This window comes from Crinia signifera, chromosome 7 (assembly GCF_055691185.1).
Source record: "Crinia signifera chromosome 7, ASM5569118v1, whole genome shotgun sequence".
In the NCBI taxonomy this organism is placed as follows: Eukaryota; Metazoa; Chordata; class Amphibia; order Anura; family Myobatrachidae; genus Crinia; species Crinia signifera.
This window is the reverse complement of record NC_139223.1, coordinates 164,654,570-164,675,750: the sequence shown is the minus strand read 5'-3', so window position 1 is coordinate 164,675,750 and position 21,181 is coordinate 164,654,570. Positions and strand designations below refer to the sequence as shown.

General features: G+C 47.4%; 1 protein-coding gene and 1 long non-coding RNA gene across 3 annotated transcripts; both read left to right on the top strand.

Moving 5' to 3' along the window:
• Nucleotides 1-3,925: 3,925 nt before the first annotated feature.
• On the top strand, nucleotides 3,926-20,388 carry LOC146019614 (uncharacterized). 2 transcript variants are annotated; one of them, XR_014450617.1, is made up of 3 exons: nucleotides 3,926-4,117; nucleotides 6,843-6,998; nucleotides 20,138-20,388. It is a non-coding gene; the product is annotated as an uncharacterized LOC146019614 (long non-coding RNA). The 2 variants fall into 2 exon arrangements; XR_014450616.1 differs by lacking the exon at nucleotides 6,843-6,998.
• On the top strand, nucleotides 13,331-16,402 carry LOC146019613 (uncharacterized). Its single transcript, XM_083152122.1, has 3 exons — nucleotides 13,331-13,413; nucleotides 14,915-15,327; nucleotides 15,507-16,402. The coding sequence occupies exons 2-3, from the start codon at nucleotides 14,917-14,919 to the stop codon at nucleotides 16,068-16,070; spliced, it is 975 nt and encodes a 324-aa protein (XP_083008248.1). The 5' UTR covers nucleotides 13,331-13,413; nucleotides 14,915-14,916; the 3' UTR covers nucleotides 16,071-16,402.
• Nucleotides 20,389-21,181: the final 793 nt, after the last annotated feature.

Sequence of the window (21,181 nt, the reverse complement as noted above, 5' to 3'; positions counted from 1 at the left end):
TTTAAAGCAGCTGGTTACTTTGTTGGCACTGTAAATCTATGTGCTGCCCAATACTCTCAGGTTGGTATATTTACCCCACAACCTTCTATCCCAGTTTTTTTTTCCCAAGATGCACAGGGCATATACGATAAAATTCAGTGTGTGTGACCACTGAACAGAATCCCCACAGGGGCTGGGTGAGTATACTTAACCTCTCCCGCTACCACCCTAACTGCAATCCTCCATCACCCGCAGCCAAGTCATATCGACCCCCCACTCCTTAATCTCCTAACTACTGTAGTGGTGGAAATATAGCGACATAAATTCCCCTTCATTTCCATTCATTCATCTTTTTGCATCTTTTTGTTTTGTATTATATTCTCTACAGACCAAGTTGCCGGCAGCGCGTTTATGTCACAGTAAATGAAAGGCTTAGTACATCTGATGGAACCCTGAACCAAATAACAATACTGATTATTATTTGGTTTAGAAGGTGAATTGAATGCTTTGTACCCCAGCTAATAATCCCATTGCAGCGCAGCGCTGTAGTAATTCTCTCTCTATGACTCACAGAATACATTATGTATTGAGCTGTGTGTGCGTTGGGAGGGGGATGGGGGGATCGCAGTGTTAGCGGAGAGTTCCTCTGTTAATTCCACCAGTATCATGGGACAATAATTGACATTTCTGCAGTGCGACACATGATTGGGATGACGGTCTGCTTTCAGTTCAACGCTGTTTAACCCTTTGAGCGCCAAATTAATTTTGTCAAAATTGGTTTGAAAATTGCCAAGCAAACATGGTTATTCATCGTAATGACCGGTAATGTCACCTTACATAGGAAATATAATCTTTTTTTACACAACATTTTTTTTTAATTTGAATTAATAAAACAAATGTGAGGGACGCTGGGCATTTTTTGCGGATATTTTGCACATCTCACAGAGATGTTGGCACTCAAAGGGTTAAGTGTATATATTCCCTATGGGCTGTAACGCTGTACCGGTCTTCTACATGCTGGCCCTTATTCAGGTTGATCCAGTCAGATGTGATTTCGCATGGGGGATGATGTTTTCCACATGCGCAGCAGCATTTCTGCGCAAAATCTGTCCCTGCCTTTCAAGTGGGGGGTGGAGGGGAGCGTGGGGTGCCGGCCTGGGGCGTCAGCATATGTAAACGCCCAGCGTTTCATGGTCATTCCCATGAAAGCGCTGGGTGTACACCAGGGTTGCCGACTTTTTAATGCTCCTCTCCGGGAGAAGCCCGGAGAGGAGACTTTCCTTACCCGGTCGGGGGCGGGGCTTGACGGTGACGTCATTAAGCCCCGCCCCCCACTGAGGGAAATAGAAGAAATTACTGATATCCATGGAGGGGGCGGGGCTAAAATGACGCGATTGTGCCATTTTAGCTCCACCCCCTCCTCTGAGACCCGCGGATTGCGGCATTTACATGCCGCGATTCGGTGGGTTCAGAGGGGTCCCCCAGATTCCGGGAGGGTTGCCCACCCTTCCGGGGGGGCAGGGAGGGGGACCCGATTTTTGGGAGACTCCCGGGGAGGGTCGGCAACCCTGGTGTACACATGCTAATGCATTTGTGCCGCACATGCGGGGGGGCGGACAGCTGACATAACCGGATGCCAGCTGTCCGCCCTATTCCCTGGAATTCTACATGCATATGTATGAGTGGACTGGACCACCCTTACATGTCCATGTGCTGCGATGGGAGAGGTTTTCCACTAGCATGCAAATAGTTATTTATGCAAAACATCCATTTGCATGCCAGGCAAACAAACCCGGCGTGTGGTGGGGGGGCAAGCATACCACCATTCACAGGACGGGTTCTGGTTGACTGACAAGGGGGCAAATTCACGCCCGAGCGAATCAACTAGAATAAGGGCCACTGTATATAAGTTTTGGTCAGTGCACCCTTATTCTAGTTTTAATCATTGTTCATAGTGACATTACTGTAAAATGACTGTTATTCTCCTGCGTGCTTGTAGAGCCTTGCAGTAACAAGCATGATGTCACGATGATGTCATGAAGAGGGGGCAGGGCTGGCAGCACCAGGAGACTGCTCAGGACTTGTGGCACTTGTGGGGGCTGGTGAGGAGCAGCGTTATACTTTTATTGTAACGGATATAGGGGGTGATTCAGCAAGCCATGTAACTCCCGCAGCCGCGGTCCGCATAGACCATGGCCATATGCTATTATGTAAATTTACCGAATGAATTAGAATTACCCCCGTAGTGTATTAAAAAATATGCGAAATATGATCCTTGCTACCAGAAAGGGGATGAAAATATATTTTTGCTCTCTTTCTAGGCGTTGGCATTGAGAGAATATTTGGGTCAAACCATAAAATATATTCTCAAAAGTATCTGCCGGATAAATCCTTTACAATATCTTCCAGTTGTGATTCGTAAGTAGCAGATATGACGATTGGCGCAGCTGATATCCTGGGCTGGCTGCAGGTAATTATACACCGCTGCTGTGATGGGTTCTATGCTGTTATCTATGCCTCTCCATGACATGGTAAGGGCGTTCTGTACGACCCCAAAACCAAGGATCCATGTCGAGCGTTTCATAGAAAAGCAATTTCATATTCAGGGAATGTCGACGTCTCGCTGCCTGAGAACGACAGGGCTAATGGAACAAGAAAGGTTCTCTCTGTTGTATTCAGAACTACAATATTTGCTTTGGATATGTATTAGTCAGCAGCCACCTGCCGGAGCAGGAGGCGCTGCCGCGGAAACGTCGCAAAGGGTTAATTTATTCTCTCTGCTGACAAATGAAGTGTGATTGATTTTCACAGAACGTTAAAATAGAAATAGATGCAAAAAACCCAGGAGGAGATGGGATTGCTGGCTCCTGCAGCTCTTATTGTGACACGGATGGAAGAACGGCGCAGGAAACACTAAGGGGCCTAGTTATTAAGCAAGTTGGCTCCTAAAATACGTGGTAGCTGCTGTACCTGTCGGTCTAAAGACAGAATTAAGTATTCCTGCGATGTTCCAATACAGAAATCTCTGTTCTCTTATGCCCACCGGCCCTAAAACTTGTGAAGGCACATCGCAGCTGGAGTGGGGCAAAATCAATGCTGAATTAAGCCCTATATGTGTTACCAAGGGTTCTACACTTTCAGGGGCTGACCAATGACCTAACCAAATCCAGATTTCCAGCCGGATTCGCATGCAGGCCTATTTAGCACCACCAGGGAACGGCAGGTGTACAGGAATATGCAGGGCAGGACATGGGAAATCCCGAGATGCAGCCTCGTATAGTTCATGCTTCTCAGAATAAGGTCATCAGGGGCTTGGACACTCTACGTACTCATTCTGAATGATCCAACTGACTACTGTATATGATCAAAATATGTAATTATCTAGGATTCTTTATATTGATCCTCTTTTATTTATCATGTTTCACTTTATGTCTAGTGTCACACTGCCATCTGCTGGCAGAGAGTGATACTACATCTCTTCCTCACACATGCACAAACACAGAAGTACAGCAGACTAGATTCAAAGCTTTTGCTAGTATATCATATATGTAAAGAAATAGGATTTGCCTATTGTTATACATAGTCCTACTGTACCTGGTCTTCGTATCTGAACCCCCAGACATCATACCTGTAGCTCGGTGCAGTGACTATATCAGTCAGGGCCGGCCCTAGGCATAGGCAGGCTAGGCAATTGCCTAGGGCAGCAGCCTATGCCTAGGGGCAGCATCATTACGTTCAGCAGTGGCGTATTTAGCATGCCGCAACCCCCGCGCTGGCTTGGAGGAGCCAGGACCGAAGGGGGTCTGCGAGGCGCTCTCCCTGACTTGCCTTCTCTCCTGCTGTGCAGGATAAGAGAGGGCGCTGGGGTCACGGAGCTGCGCTGATTTCTTCTGTCTCCAGTCCCTGCGTGTCCTCTCAGGTCTGCTAGAGCTCACAGTGTCACACACTGGATTAAGGGATAGTCTGTAAACTATTTTCCACTTTACAAGTGTATTCAAACACTCTGGATTACACTTAGTGGCAAGTAGTTTGCAGACTGTCCCTTACTTCCAGCATGACTCGTGAGACTTTGTTTACAGGGTGGACTCTGGAGCCTAAGCAGCATGGAGCATAACGGGTGTTCCAGAGGGGGTGACAGGTGAGTGTCACACACAGTGTGTTACAGTGTGTGTGTGTATATCCCCTGTTAACTATGCAAAACACAGGTGTCATTTTTTCATCTGTATAGTTAGATATCTATATATTGATACCTATATTTAATTTTTTATTTCATTTTTTTTTATTTCCCTGTTTTGGCACTCAGAAGAGGGGGCGCTACAATTATTTTTGGGGGGAGCAAAATTTATAGTTACGCCACTGAGCTGGGGCTGGGCGACAATCCACTCTTTACATACTTTTCGCCACAGGCCCGCATACATAGCTCGCCGGATCACCACGGCCACCTCCAGCTGCCCTGTTAATGATGTCAGGCGGAGCTTACTGTTTATCAAGTCCGCCCGGCCAGACGTGGCACACCCCCACATGACGCATGTGGTGACGTGGGCAGCAGGCGGCTCAGTGCTCGCCGTCACATCTCACTCTGTCCCACCTTCTCCAGCCACCGCGGTGCGTGCTGGGAGTAGTGGAGGAGGGACAGTGAGCCACGCAGCAGCAAATTCTGTGTTATGGTGGCAGGTGCGACGCCACTGTCATCAGCGCCTGTATATACTATATATATATATATATATATATATATATATATATATATATATATATAAAGTTGTACAGTATGTATATATATATATGAACTGGCACTTCAGGGCTTAGGTAGAGCCAGAGTAACTTGCCCCGGTGCCTGCAGTTAGGAACTTTGCAGCTCCAAATGTATACTTCCAAGAAAAGGGCACTCAGGGACTCCAGATAGGTGAAACAAACGGACTGGTTTGACAACCTATGACTGAGCAATAAATCAGTCCGTTTGTTTCACCTATCTGGAGTCCCTGAGTGCCCTTTTCTTGGAAGTATATATATATATATATATATATATATCTCCTCTCACCACCCGCAGGTGGCACAGGCAGCACACAGGTAATAAAGTTACTCCGACAGGGCAATCTCTTGCAACATTTCAAATTTCATTAATTCGTCATCAGGCATAACACCAAATTAAAAACACTGACCTTATATCCCCATCACCCAGTGCACACTTCCGACCAGGACTTCCCCACGTCATCAGTATACATCCACCTCTCGCCCCGTCACCATGGAGACGCAAGACGCCTCTCCATGGTGACGGAGCATTACGTAATAGGCATTACGGTATGTAATATGTGTAATGGGCATTACAATGTGTAATATTATCTGTAATGGGCATTACGGTGTGTAACATGTGTAATGGGCATTACGGCATGTGATATTATGTGTAATTGGCATTACGGTGTTTAGTATTATGTATAATGGGCATTACAGTTTTGGTATAATGTGTAATGGGCATTATGGTGTGTGGCATAATTTGTAATGAGCATTACGGTGTGTGTCATTATGTATAATGGGTACCACAGTGTTTGGTATAATGTGTAATGGGCATTACGGTGTGTGATTTTATGTGTAATATGCATTATGGTATGTGATACGTTTTCACGGCCCCACTCACCATTTCCACGTGAGGTGGAAATGGTGAGTGCGGGGGGGTCAGTTGAATATTTGGTGGTGGTATCATCTGCTAGGGGGCGCCAACAAAAATCTTGCCTAGGGCATCAAATTGGATAAGGCCGGCTCTGATATCAGTGACATCACTCATCCCTGCTTCAGGGGCTGTGTATAGGGGTTGTGTCCAGTGTCCAGGGGCTATGTCCAGAGGCAGTCTCCAGTGTGACGGCTGTGTCCAGTGTACAGAGGCTGTGTCCATTGTCCAGGGGCTGTGTCCAGGGTGACGGGCAGTGTCCAGTGTCCAGGAGCAGTGTCCAGGGGCAGTGTCCAGTGTCCAAGGGGCTGTGTCCAGTGTGACAGGCTGTGTCCAGTGTAAAGTAAGAAAAATAAATAAAAGTAATAAATAAAATAAAAACACATTTTTGGAGGATGATGGAGGAGGAAATAGTGGGAGATCAGCAACCTGATAGAAGTGCTGAAGCTGCTACCACCAGTCATGACAAGGCCGATACCTCTTTGTATTTTTTGCTCTTTGGAGCATTTCTCTTTTTTTGGGATAGTTTATTAAACTGCCATCCTGTCTGCCCCTGCAGTGCCGCTCTGCTTCCAAGATGTGCCAGGTTGGAAGTGTAAGGTCCACATGTATGTGATGCCCACTGCTGTCGCTTAGCTTAGTCATCCAGCTACCTCGGTATACCCTTTTGGCCCAACTACAGTAAATGAAAACAATTTTGTAAGCTGTGAAGTGATCAAAATTGACTAGAAATGAGTGGAAACTAATGTTATTGAGGTTAATAATACTTTAGGGGCAAAAACAGGCCCAAATTCTGTTATTTTAGCAATTTTTTGCATTTTTCCAAAAAAATCCAGATCCAAAACCCGCAAGGGTGGTTTTGACAAAACCAATCCAGATCCAAAACACGAAGGGAGATCCAGATCCAAAACCCGAAAAAGTGGCCGCCGCACATCTCTAATTAATGCCAAATAACAAGCAGTTCATTTTGACCTTTAAACACAATTAATTACAGAGAGCTTTCAGATCCCCACTGACTGCAAGGAAATCAGAATGAATGTTTGTGTCTGTCGTGTGTGCAAGTCAGACAGTCTGGGCAGTGACAGTGACCCTGCGAGTGCATCCGAATTACTAATATCTGTACCTCTGTCCTCTCTGATCACTCCCATTGTCAGACACCTCAATGAAGGAATATATTGTAACACCTAATATTATAATACAGAAGCCGTAATATTAGAATGACCTCCCTCCGCCGCCCACCCACCGAGGCTGCCTGCATCAGTCGCCTCTTCCTGGACCATCAGCCGACGTCCACGCGCCTAGGCTGCACCATCCCACCTACACGCTCAGGCTGCATCCGCCCGGCCGCACCGCACCTGTAAGTAAATATGCAGGTGGCCGGGGCGGGTTTTTGCATTAGGGAAGCCAATCCTGGGATCCCGTATTCCAGGATTGAAAAAATGCCCCGGGATTGGCATCCTTAACCCCAATATATGCTAGTTGTAACCGAGAGTCCGTTCCTGGTGTACCCCTGGGAAAAAGGTATTTTTGGATTGAGATAGTTACCACCCTTTTGTTAGGGTACGGTTAGGAGTCAGCAGTCCAGAAGTCTGTCTGTGACAGCTTCCAGAGACCAGGTCTTTGTATGGACATTGACCCTTGTTGTTACCTTCCTTGAGAAAGATCCTAAGAAGGATGGAAACGTCGGACCTTTTGTCCTGACAGCTTCACTTGCCATCGGTAATTTGTGCCATCTTGGACCGATCAAGGACTATTGGAGGACTCCCGTACCCTAACAAAAGGGTGGTTACTATCTCAATTCAAATATACCTTTTCCCCAGGGGTACACCAGGAACGGACTCTCCGGTTACCATTAACATATATTGGGGTGTCTGTATATGTTTTATTGTTCTTAGATGTTTTATGCAATTTTTAAACGATATTAAGGGTGAGATTTAATAGGACGAGAGTTTCAGAAAGTGAGAGATTTGGTGAGAAATCTCCAGTTTTTTTAAAGTGGCAATCATTTACACTGCAAAATCAAACTGGTTATGCAGTGTAAATGATTGGCACTTTAAAAAAACTGGAGATTTCTCACCAAATCTCTCACTTTCGGAATCTCTCATCCTATTAAATCTCACCCTAAGTGTTAATAAATTCATTTTATTTAAGATCGTCCAATTTGAAATTGTTTTTCATTTATTCTGTAAACTGCGCTGCTATACCTGGTTTTTTTTTTTTTCCACGGGACTAACAAGCAGCTGCAGGAAATTGCACCCTTGGTGAGCGCCCCCCCAGCGCTGTCCCTCAGAGTCAGTTCTAAAAAAATCTGTCTTTCAGTGTCTAGCATACAGGTCCGAATCAGGCCCATTGTCTGATATATTTATATCGCCTCACAGACGGCAGAAACACTTCGATGTCGCCCGATTTGTGGTCCAATCGCAATTTTGGTGACTTTTTGCTCAAAGGCAACTGCGTTTCTCTAATTAGGGATCCAGGCTGAATTAGGCCCCAAGGGTCAGTAGGGCCTGGGATAATGGGTCGAAAATGTCTAGGTCGACAGTGACTGGGTCAACATGTACATGATTTTGTGTCTATGTTGACATATGTCGACATTGACACCATATATGTATACCGATGTGCTCGCCACGCTTCGGGCACGGTGCCTCACTACGCCCGGCACACTGTTATATTCTCACACTATGCCCCCTAGTATAGTAAAGTATGTCTTAGTCGGTCTAAACAAAAAAATATGATAAATACATGTCGACCTTTTAAGTGTCGAGCATGTGGTGCTTAAGCTTGTGTCAACACCATTCTTAGGTGTCGACCTAGACAGTGTTGACCTAGTGACATTTTACCAGGTATCGGATTAGTAAAACCATTACAGCTGTTTATATATGATAACCAATGCGGACATGTTTCACAGCAGCACTTACCTAGTCAGCATGGTGTCCCTGTCAGCATCGCAGCCAGTGTAGTCAGCGCTGTCAGCATCAGCGTTGTGTTCCTGCAGCCAGCGTAGTTGCGTAGTTAGCGCTGTCAGCATTAGCATTGTGTTCCCGTGGACAGCGTAGTTGCGTAGTCAGCATCAGCGTTGTGTTCCCGCAGCCAGCGTAGTTGCGTAGTCAGCGCTGTCAGCATTAGCGTCGTGTTCCCGCAGCCAGCGTAGTCAGCGCTGTCAGCATTAGCGTCATGTTCCCGCAGCCAGCGTAGTCAGCGCTGTCAGCATTAGCGTCGTGTTCCCACAGCCAGCGTAGTTGCGTAGTCAGCCCTGTCAGCATTAGCGTCGTGTTCCCGCAGCCAGCGTAGTCAGCGCTGTCAGCATTAGCGTTGTGTTACCGCAGTCAGTGTAGTTGCGTAGTCAGCCCTGTCAGCATTACCGCCGTGTTCCCGCAGCCAGCGTAGTCAGCGCTGTCAGCATTAGCGCCGTGTTCCCGCAGCCAGCGTAGTCAGCGCTGTCAGCATTAGCGTCGTGTTCCCGCAGCCAGCGTAGTCAGCGCTGTCAGCATTAGCGTCGTGTTCCCGCAGCCAGCGTAGTCAGCGCTGTCAGCATTAGCGTTGTGTTCCCGCAGTCAGTGTAGTTGCGTAGTCAGCCCTGTCAGCATTAGCGTTGTGTTCCAGCAGTCAGTGTAGTTGCGTAGTCAGCTTGTATCTGCAACTGTGTGTACGTTTGCGTCTAACAGGAGCTTAGGCAGTTAGCGTAGTCAGTCATCAGTACGCAATTAGCGTAGTCAGTCAGCGGTACGCAGTTAGCGTAGTCAGTCAGCATTATGCAGTTATTAGTGTAGTCAGTCAGCGCTTATTACATTGTGTGGGAGCCATTGACCATTTTTAACCTGCCTGACATGACAGGTGCGAATGTGTTCCTGAAACACCCCCACTATCCATGACAGCCGGAAGTGTGGTGAGCGCAGCAAGGGACGTGGTACGCATCCTCCCGACCTATTTACACCCCCACTATCCACATCGGCGTGGATTTTATTGTATAAAGTGTGGCGAGCGCAGCGAGCCCGAAGCGTGGCGAGCCCCATGAGGGAACGCGTAAAACGAGCCTCAAGCATGGCGAACGCAGCGAGCCCTGCGAGGGGACGCGGATTACTTGACGTGTATTCCACTCACCACACTTTATTAGCGCTGGGGATCTGGCAGTTACCGGCGCTGTGCGAGAGGCGCTCAGTAGGCTTGCCGGGGACAGAGCTGCAGCTCGTGGGGACAGTACAGTGACTACGTTGCCTGACGGGGACACTACGCTGACTACACAGAGCTGCCGCTGGGACACTACGCTGCTGCGGGGATACTACACAAGTACCGTTTTCAGTATTTGGTAAACAATGATTAAGTTTAACGCACTATAAAACAGTTGAATCACTTTTCATAATTGTTATTATTGTTATTGTTATTATGCAGTGTCATCTAAGGAGACTCCTGTATGACGTCAGATGGCACTTCAGTCTATGACGCCAGTAATCCCAATATAGAGTCCTACATATCAGTGTCCAAGGAGAAGAAAGCCCTTCATCTACTGATGTGAATCTCCTGTTATTAGGAAGGGAACTCCAGCCCATAGAGCGTTGATGGTGGAGTGTTCCTTACACAGAGTAGGAGAGCACTTGTGCTGGATAATGATGCTCATTAGCCCCTCTCTCTAAACCCCCCAATCAGCACTCAGCATTGAGCATCTCAAAATCCCAGGCACTTCTGTACTGAAGCCGAGTAGATGGGAATTGATTTGCTTAATTTCCCTATATAATGGACTCTCATTAGCTAAGGAACAGCTGGGTAATGACTTCTCAAATGCCGCACTACAACAGAGGCTGTCATTTGGGCTGAGGCTCCTCAGATCAAGTCAGTGGCACCCTAGGTGGCTTACATCCCCCAAAGCTGTAAGGAGGATCGTAACGATTCAGGAGAACCAACGGTGATGGATTAGGACATGAGGGTGTAAGATTTATACTGAATGCTTTGCATTTCCGTACCCCATACACAGGGACGGCGCCACCACTAGGAAGGTTTAGGCATTTGCCTAGGGCGCCGGCCACTGGAGGGCGGCACTTTGTATGGAAGTGTCGGCCGCTGCACCCACCGTGGAGCCAGGTTAGTGGCGCCCACTCCCTCCCTCCTAATCCAGGCTGGAGCGGGTGTTGAGGGGAGCGGGAGAGCAGGAGAGCGTCCGCAACCCCCCCCCCCCCCCCCCCCGACCGGGTGAGCAGAGAGGAGAGGGGAAGCGGAGGGGGGCGAGTGCATGAGGGGTCATCTGGGGGAGCTGACAGGGCTTGCGCCGGCCCTGCCCATACATTGGTGTGTTATATAATTATACTGCTGTAGCTCTCTGGATTCTCCTTTGGCTGCGGTGGCAGAACAGCAGAAATCACCAGGAACATGGCGCAGCGGCAATTCTCTCAGTGATGTGCGCATGAGCAGCGGAGAAGTCAGATGACACATCTGTAACCATACTACTGTGGAAAAAGCATGTCAGGGAGATGGGAAGGTGGCACCTAGAAGCGCAGTGGGCGTGTACTGCTACTCCTGAGAGGCGCGTCATACAATGACTTACATCTAAATGTAGATGAGCCCGAAAGCAGTCAGTAAGAACTACTGTTACCTGCCAAATATTGTCTATGTATTGTGTGTTACACGCACTTCCACATAAGTGGCCAGGAGAAACCTTATATAAAATGCCTGTAGCCATAGGGATCACTGTGCCTTATACACAATGTAGGGAAATGGTGCTGATGGTTTCAGTTACATGGATACATTTCTGATTTTTTTTTTCCCTGCATACATCATATGGGTTAGGTGAAATCAGGGAGATGTCTATACTATTCAGGGAGTGAGGGAGATTGCTGTTATGTCAGGGAGTAACTATGATGTAACAGTGTAATGTGGGCTAGGTGACATGAGGGAGATTGTTAGACTAATGAGGGAGAGAGGGAGATTGCTGCTATGTCAGTGAGTCTCCTGTAGAATGCAGGTGGGGAGGTAACTATGATGTAACAGTGTAATGTGGGCTAGGTAACATGAGGGAGATTGCTAGACTAATGAGGGAGAGAGGGAGATTGCTGCTATGTCAGGGAGTCTCCTGCAGAATGCAGGAAGGGAGTTAACTATGATGTAACAGTATAATGTGGGCTAAGTGACATGAGGGAGATTGCTAGACTAATGAGGGAGAGAGGGAGATTTCTGCTAAGTCAGGGTGTCTCCTGCAGAATGCAGGAAGGGAGGTAACTATGATGTAACAGTATAATGTGGCAGAGGCGGAACTAGTGAATTGTGGGCCCAGGTGCAAAAATATGCTTTGGGCCCCCCACCGAATCGGGATCGATTGGAAAGAGAATCGCACCATGTGTGCATCCCTTTAGCCTCTATCACCTTTAATGTGAGACTAATGCATGACCCTTTCTGTGAAGTCATTTTCCATCAAACTTCCCACGAACCTCTTCCTCCAGTTTCAGCGCATGTCCTTGTGGCTGTTGTTAACAATGTACTCAGTTATTTGTATATGCATCGTTAACAACCCTGGGGAGTGCACCTCCTTGCTGATATTTAGCATACACACTTATGACATGTTCACACTGCGAGTGTGAACAACACGGAATTTACCCGGCGTTCTCATTGCTAAGGCAAATTCCTGGGTGAAGCAGTTCTATCCGGTAATTTGCCTGTTAACACTTTTTTTTGCAGTGTGAACAGGTCAACCCGTGTCTGCATACCCGATCACAAACACGGGTAACAAGCAGGGTTGGAGAGCCTGGAATTTTGACACGGGTTGACACGTTCACACTTAAAAAAAAAACTGTGTAAAAAGGCAAGTTACCGTCGACATGCCAGACCCGGGAATTTGCCTTGCAGTGAGAACGGGGTATAAGCAATATTTTAAATGATATTGCTCAGAAGGAGAAAAATGAGCGATATAATTTTACAAAAATGCTTAGTGCACATGGAGCTACTCCTCCGACACCCCATGAGCCCCTGTTACAACTATCACACCTGTGGTCCTAGCATTGTTACACCCCTTTTGCCCCATGTCCCTGTTAACCCTATGACTCGCTTTACCACTGGCATCCCCTGTACCTTTGACATTGTTACCACTTTCATCCCATGCTCATGGCAATTATCTGTTTAACACCTCCCATTCCCTGTGTTCTTTGCACAAACACGCCGCTGGGGATGGTGCACGACCACACATACAATAGTAAGGAAACGCAGCCCCCATTCCCCATTCCACTTGCATGTTACACCACAGACCACAATGCCAATTTCATAATATTACGCCACACTTAACTGCTCCATTACATACACACATAGGGTCACACTGCACACTGCATGGGGGGATAGGTTACACTGCATAGGGTTATATATACATACAGTAGTAAAGGCCCATACATACTAGACGATACCAGGCAAACGACGATAAACGATTCCATTATATTCACCTCCCTGTACGACCATGAAGGACGTCGCTCAGAGTCGTTTTTGAGGTGAATCGTTATACATCGTGTACTGTGTATGCCATCAACGATGGCCGACAACCGATGGTGCGCGTACCCGTTGGTCGTTAACAACCATAGCCATCGTCCATGCATGCAGGTCAATTTGGCTATGGTCGTTACCATCGTGCAGGGCGACTGGTGTTGAACGATGGTCACCGATGATCGACCATCGACTGCGGACGACCTAGCCACTCCCAAGACCCGCTCAGGCGCCATTTCCTGAGCACATAACGCAGTGGAGGCACAGTGGAGCACAGCGAAGCACAGCACACGGCAGGGGAGTTTCCATATTTGATTGTGGTGAGTTGAACGGCTTGTCCGGGGGTGGGGTGCAGGGGTGCTGGTGGCGGCGGCTGCAGAGCAGAGTCCTGCTTTTAATGAGGTTATGGATGTCTGCCTGTTTGTACATATATGTTTCCTGGGGTGGGGTGCTGGGTTTGCACAGTGCCCATGCTGGATGTCTGCCTGTTTGTACATATATGTTTCCTGGGGTGGGGTGCTGGGTTTGCACAATGCCCATGCTGGATGTCTGCCTGTTTGTACATATATGTTTCCTGGGGTGGGGTGCTGGGTTTGCACAGTGCCCATGCTGGATGTCTGCCTGTTTGTACATATATGTTTCCTGGGGTGGGGTGCTGGGTTTGCACAATGCCCATGCTGGATGTCTGCCTGTTTGTACATATATGTTTCCTGGGGTGGGGTGCTGGGTTTGCACAATGCCCATGCTGGATGTCTGCCTGTTTGTACATATATGTTTCCTGGGGTGGGGTGCTGGGTTTGCACAGTGCCCATGCTGGATGTCTGCCTGTTTGTACATATATGTTTCCTGGGGTGGGGTGCTGGGTTTGCACAGTGCCCATGCTGGATGTCTGCCTGTTTGTACATATATGTTTCCTGGGGTGGGGTGCTGGGTTTGCACAATGCCCATGCTGGATGTCTGCCTGTTTGTACATATATGTTTCCTGGGGTGGGGTGCTGGGTTTGCACAGTGCCCATGCTGGATGTCTGCCTGTTTGTACATATATGTTTCCTGGGGTGGGGTGCTGGGTTTGCACAATGCCCATGCTGGATGTCTGCCTGTTTGTACATATATGTTTCCTGGGGTGGGGTGCTGGGTTTGCACAGTGCCCATGCTGGATGTCTGCCTGTTTGTACATATATGTTTCCTGGGGTGGGGTGCTGGGTTTGCACAGTGCCCATGCTGGATGTCTGCCTGTTTGTACATATATGTTTCCTGGGGTGGGGTGCTGGGTTTGCACAGTGCCCATGCTGGATGTCTGCCTGTTTGTACATATATGTTTCCTGGGGTGGGGTGCTGGGTTTGCACAGTGCCCATGCTGGATGTCTGCCTGTTTGTACATATATGTTTCCTGGGGTGGGGTGCTGGGTATGGATGGCCATCAACCATCGATGATTGTAATCATTTTTGGTTTATGGCTGATGTTGATGATTTTCCAACATAGATGTACAGCATAATTATTTGTCCCCCAAGAGGCGGGGGGACAGATCCTATCTATCTTGGCACCCAAATACCCATGAAGCCATGCCTGCATGTTTTGATTGGTGTAAACCAAATGATGGTCAATTGATACTTACATGATTGATGGTCATCACATGCCAGACGTTATCAATGACCCGTTGCTCTTAAGATATCGATGGTAACCATGTCTCACTGTAGCCATATGTGTAATGTGGTGGTGCTGCTAGAGCAGTTTTTGTATTAATGATGTATTTTGTTTAGCGTATTTGTTTTCAAAAGGTATTATGTTATAATTTGTTTTTTAATTTGATTATTTTACAGAGATGTCCTTGGAAATTAGTGAACAGGACCACTGGACTGGATTCATTGAAATGTACCAGTCTCATGAGTGCCTTTGGAAAATAACATCAAAAGATTATGCAAATAAGGATAAAAAAGCAAAGGCATACCAGCAGCTCATTGACTACTGTAAGGACAGAAACAATGAAGCTGACTTGCGGTTTGTGAAGCGGAAGATCCAGAATTTCAGAACAGTCTTTCTGAAGGAACACAAGAGAGTGAAGGAGTCACAGCGGTCCGGAGCAGGGGCTGATGAAGTCCGAAGGCCCACACTGTGGTACTACAGCCTGCTACTGTTCACCTTGGAAGAAGAGCCCAGGACACAGTCCACGTGCTCCATGATGTCGGTGGTGCCTGACGAGCCTGATGAGGAGTCATTGGGCAGTGAAGATCTGGTAAGTAGATACACATAGGACAAACACACCCTTCACCAGTGATGTTATCCATCACTTTGACACTCCAGGTATTGTTGGGATGTGTAGTTCAGAAACATCTGTAGTGTCAAAGTTACCCATCACTGTCCAACATCATATTTGTGCCCGCCATCATTAATTTACTTATTTCTCTATTACAGAATGCACACTCTGAGTGTGACCAGGAACTCCCCATTAGTCCGCAAAGTGATTTTGAACTTGGGAACGTGGAACCCTCTCCTCCTCCATCGACGCGTCCACCCCCAACCAGAAGACGTCGTGTGGCTGCAAAGAATTTGAACTCGGGACCGACGCAGGCAGAACAATTTCTGCAGCGTGCAGAGGCGGTCCTACAGAAGCCCCCAGATGAGCATGAAAATTTTGGCTTTAACATCGCCAGTGAACTGCAGGCGATGGATCCTTTCCAACGTCTGCGGTTCAAAAGCATTGTTTATGATGCGCTAATATGTGCTCAAAATGGCAAACTGCCAGAGAGCCCCATATTGCCATCACAAACGTTACATTGGCCACCTCTCCCACCCCCAAATTTCCCATATTATCCTGCATCTCCACCAACCCCAAATACTCCGCCACAACAGCCAGTGTCACACACTGTGTCGCGGAACACCTCTCCAGCTTCCACTGTTCCCTGTGGTAGCTACTCGGCTTGGATGAATGCGCAGGACGCACTCCAAGGCAATGAGCCCGATTTTTTGAATTTGTAGTTTAGTTGTTTACCCAACTTGTTATGTGTGTACTCTTGGCCTATTTTTCTAGGATGCCTAGGAATGTTGTACCACAGTGATAATTTTGAACTTCAGGTTGCCCTTGTTTCTGGACATTCTGACTTCTTGTGTTCTTTCAAGGCCACTATGGGGTTTTTTTTGCTCTAGTCCTCATGACCCAAGTTTATGTTTACTGTTTCTGTGAATGATGTTTTCAAATTTGCAGGTATGCCTTTTTATTTATCCTTATGGGCATAGTCTCTGTTCCAGTGGCACTCAGTGGACTGGTATGCTCAATGAATCCAGTCCAAAAAATGTTTGTTAACATACATTTCGATCTAAAAAAAAAGAAAGGTATAAACATTTCTTGCCAAAAAGGTGTCTTGTATTTTTATTCTTCATGGAAAGAAATTCATGGTGCAGGGTTGATATGATGGGTTGAGGGGTTTGGAGAGTTTGGGATATATCATGGGAAAAACATGGATACATGTATGTGGGAGTATAGCCCTAGAATAATTATTATTAATGGTGAATACAGCTCCCCGTGAACAGCAGCAGCTACGCCAATGCTGTTGCTGCTCACCCAGCGCTGTTCATTTGCTGCTGCTGGTGATCACCTGGTCCCAGGGTGAGTCCGGGTCAGCAACAGCAGCGCCAGTCAAAATCTGACAGACAGATTAAATTATTATATTGCTTCAGATATTTCACTTCAGATTTTTATTTAAATGTATATAAAGATACACTTTTGAACTTTATGTAATTCGGACTTCAAACAAAGAAAATACAGTAGCCATGTAACAATACTCACACTACATCATCCTGCCAGTGCACTGCCCCCTCCCCATTAAAGTAAGTGGTATACTGGGCACGAACTGTTTTGGCCTCGGCAGAGGGCATCACTGTAGCCCCTGCACGCCCTAATGCAGTAAAGCCCTCTGCAAGTCTTTGCCTTGGTGGTTGAAGATGTTCTGGTGGTTCTGGCTGAAATGGGGGTTGATGGGCCATTGTCTTGGAACGCAGGAGGTTGTGCAGGGCACAGCACGCCAACACCACCCAGTTAATCTTGTCCATCCTTAAATTGATGGCTGTATGGAAGACCCTGAAACGATTGCTAAGTATACCAAATGCATTTTCCACTGTCCTGCGTGCTCTGGAAAGTCTATAATTAAAAATTCTTCGCTCATGTGTTAGCCCCCTTTTTGCATATGGCTTCATGACGTGTGCTTGTAAGGCAAAGGCCTCGTCAGCCACAAACACAAAGTTCATTCCATTTGTGCACTGTGAGGGTGAAGGCAGATGGAGGTTATTAGAGATGAGCCTCTCATAAAATAAGGTGTCCTTAAAGGAACCACCATCAGATGCACGGCCATTCTTCCCCACGTCCACATAGAGGAACCTGTAATTGGCATCCACAATGGCCATCATTACTATGCTGAAGTAGCCCTTATAGTTGTAAAATAAGGACCCAGAATTGAGCGGTGGAATAACCTCTATATGCTTTCCATCAATCGCACCTCCACAGTTGGGGAAATTCCACCTTTCTTGAAACTCGGCAGCAACCTGGAGCCACTCTGCCTCTGAGGAGGGCAACTGCAATAGAAGAAGAAACAATTGTGATAAGAAACCAAAAAAACATCAGGTATATGTCTCCAAAACTGCACCGTTGTGCACTCCAAGCTGACACCATGTTAACGTAGAGTAAACTGCACCAGGCTGCTGCAAATGCATTTGGCCTATCTGGAGCAGTTTCTTCTGCGTTTGCCTGCATACCATGTTAACTTAACATAGAGGAAACTGCACCAGATAGCCTGCATACATTTGAAACCACGTTCACATACAAGAAACTGTAAATGAAAACATAACAAGGGGTGTGGCAAATTATTATGGGGGGGGGGGGACATAGCAGTACAATCAAATCAAAAATATTGGGACACAGTGAGGCACATTTGGAGGACATACTACTATAATCAGATGGAGGGAAAGCACTGTTCACATTTGGAGGGAAAATAGACACAGAGCTGGATGTAGTGATTTAAAAACAGGAGGATAACGATGGTGTACATAAACTAAAATATAAAAGGTGTGCTGCATATTACATTTAGGGACAACACATACAATAAGTCATTTTTTCTTACCCGGAAATACTGCTGCCGGAGAACGGTGTATATAGCCTTGCAGGTCTCTGGGATAATGAGGCCCAAAGCCTGCGGTGAAATCACTGCCCCAAATTTCAAATCCTGCAAGGACCTGCCAGTCGCCAGGAATCGCAGGGTAGCAATCAGCCTCTCCTCAGCAGGAATCGCCTTGCGCATCCGCGTATCCTGCTTCTGGATGTGCGGCCTCACCAGTCCCAACAACTCGGTGAACGTGGCATCATCCATGCGCAGAAAATTCCGGAAGTCATCAGGACAGTCCACATGGATCTCTGAAAGCAGCACCATGTGAGAGAGCGAATCCCTCTTCTGGAGCCATTTCTTCGCCCAACACGACCGAATCCTCCTCCGTCTCTGCGAACTCTCCCTGTCAGCTAACAAAGCAACTCCAGCATATGCTGCCATCACTTTAAAGCGATAGGGAACCATAGCAGAAAATCACACTTTGTTAAAGGCAAGCCAGAAACAAAGAACAGCTAGATAGCACTGCAAGAGCGTTCAGCAGGAATCCTCACTGAACTAGCACAGAGCATCAACTGCAGAGATTTCAAAATGGTTGAGCTTATTTATTCACTCTAGTGATCCAGCCCTATTTCAGCCCAGCCCATTTCAGTGATTGACAGCTCATTTATTTGTGATTGACTGCTTGACAATATGTTTTCAACGACCAAAGGTCGTTCGTTGTCGTTCGTCGTTTATCGTCCATCGTACACTATCGTTTGCTGTCTTTCTTCTCAAAATTTCTGATCTTTCAATTTTCCCTTCAAGGGAGAAAATGAACGATGGTCGTTAACGATGTGTCGTAAGTGACACATCGTGGTGTATGTATGGGCCTTTAGTTTTACACACTTTATAGAGTGGACAATCAGTGGGCAGGGGGCATTCAAGAGGTATGGGGCTGGGGGGGCAATTAGCCTATTCATGACATTAACACTTTAACAAACCTTTCATGCAGCAGCACTTCTCCATGGCAGCATCCTCTTCTCAGCCTGCAGCAGCACGTGCTTATGCTAGATCCTGCAAGACTGTGGATCGCAGGCATTCTGCATGAAGCTGGCTCACCTCACTACCTCAGCGCTGCCGTGGAGCTGTGGACCTGGGGTTACTAAGCAGAGGCAGGACATCTCTGCGCCGGTTCTAACAGCTGTGGGGATGGATGCTGTAATCAGATATGCCTTTCCTCATCGTTCCGGGGGCCGCTAGCTTGGACTCGCAGGAGGAGGAGCTGCAGGTTCAGGGGGTCCGAGATCTCTCTCTGTGGCCGGCCACTGGCCAGCCAGTTAGATCCTCCCCCTGCAGCAGCGACCGCCCTCCCTCCAGAGGCACTCTCACGGCTGCGCTGCTGCAGTGCTGCTGAGCAAGTACACATGACACTAGCAGTAGCAGGTAGCAGCTGAGTGGGACAGGCCTATAGAGCGTGGTATGGTTTCAGGTCACCAGAAAACTGTCCCGGCTTTTAGCTGGGGAAGTCCGCTGCTGTAGGCAGCTTATACCCCGCCGCCCGTGCACATTATAAAAAAAAAAAGTGAACTTCGGCATTACAGGCGGACAGCAGAGCCGGGCCCCTATAATAACTTGGGCCCCGGTGCACTGCACCGCCTGCACCGGCGGTAGTTCCGCCCCTGTAATGTGGGCTAGGTGAAATGAGGGAGATTGCTAGACAAATGAGAGAGAGAGGGAGATTGCGGCTATGTCAGGGAGTCTCCTGCAAAATGCAGGAGGGTAGGCAGCTATGGGCCTGATTCAGCAAGGTTCGATAAGGAGCTGTTAGTCACTGCTTAGCAAGACCATATGCTGCCTGCCGCCCGGCTAGGTAGATAGATAGATAGATAGATAGATAGATAGATAGATAGATAGAACAACTATGTGTAGTCTTCCCTCAGTGAGTTAATGATTTGTTTCCTATCTCCGCAGAATAATAATCCCACACAGAATATCAAACGAGAAGCATCAGACAGATCTGCTGCCACCTTTGCCCGTGTTCTGCCACCAGGCGTCTCATTACTGCAGGAACGATGCTCCTTAGAGGCAGCAGAATTCTGACCTCCAGTCTACGCTTATCGATGGTTGTTCTAGTACCACCCCACGCACCAGGTTGTTTCCTGTCCGATAAATCCATCGCATTTTGTACACGTCTAATAGATATTAAACATTCTGCACTTTGACTGCTGAGCGGTTATCACTGCTTACCTGCAATTTGTATCAATCAACCGCTATGCTCGCTTATACAGTAGCGCACGCAGGGGGGGGGGGGTTCTGAGTACCCAGAAAACCCCCCCAGGAGTCTAAGGGCCCTAGACTGAAAGCTGAGGGTCCCCTCTTTCCATGGGTACAAGAATTTTAAAAATCGGCCCTTGGGAACCGGAGATATCTGACTTCAAAGCAGTGGTCCCCATCCAAGCCTGTTAATTGCTCTTCCCAGTCAGATATTTCAGGTTCTGTCTGACTTGAAGCTTTTCTGAGGGTATATTCCAAAAGCTGGGACTCTCCCCCTTTGATGGACACTAGTAGCTTGTCTCTACTATTCCCAGAACCAGAGAGATCACCCTTCCAGCAGCTGGTTACTGCTCCAGCTCCACACACCTGGTATGTAGTTTTATATACTTGTTGGCAGATAGCTCTGCCTCCTGAACTCTGATCCCCTAGTCCCTAATACCATTTGGTAGATGGGATTCTCTAGTTTTAAATTCCATTAAAATCTAAGAAATCTATTTCTGGGAACTGGAGATATCTGCAGTCAAGCAAGCTGTCCTCCCACCAGAAAATTATGAATAATAAGCCCACTCCACTATACACTCCTCCTTTGTGTATTAAACATCCTCTACCACCCTGGAAGTTATGTATCAGGGCCCCTTCATTCAGCCCAATGCCCCCTTCTCCCACCTCATCTCCCACCATCTGTGCAGTTCAGGGGTAATTAGTGGAAATTACTGATCCAGGCCATACATGCTGAGCGGT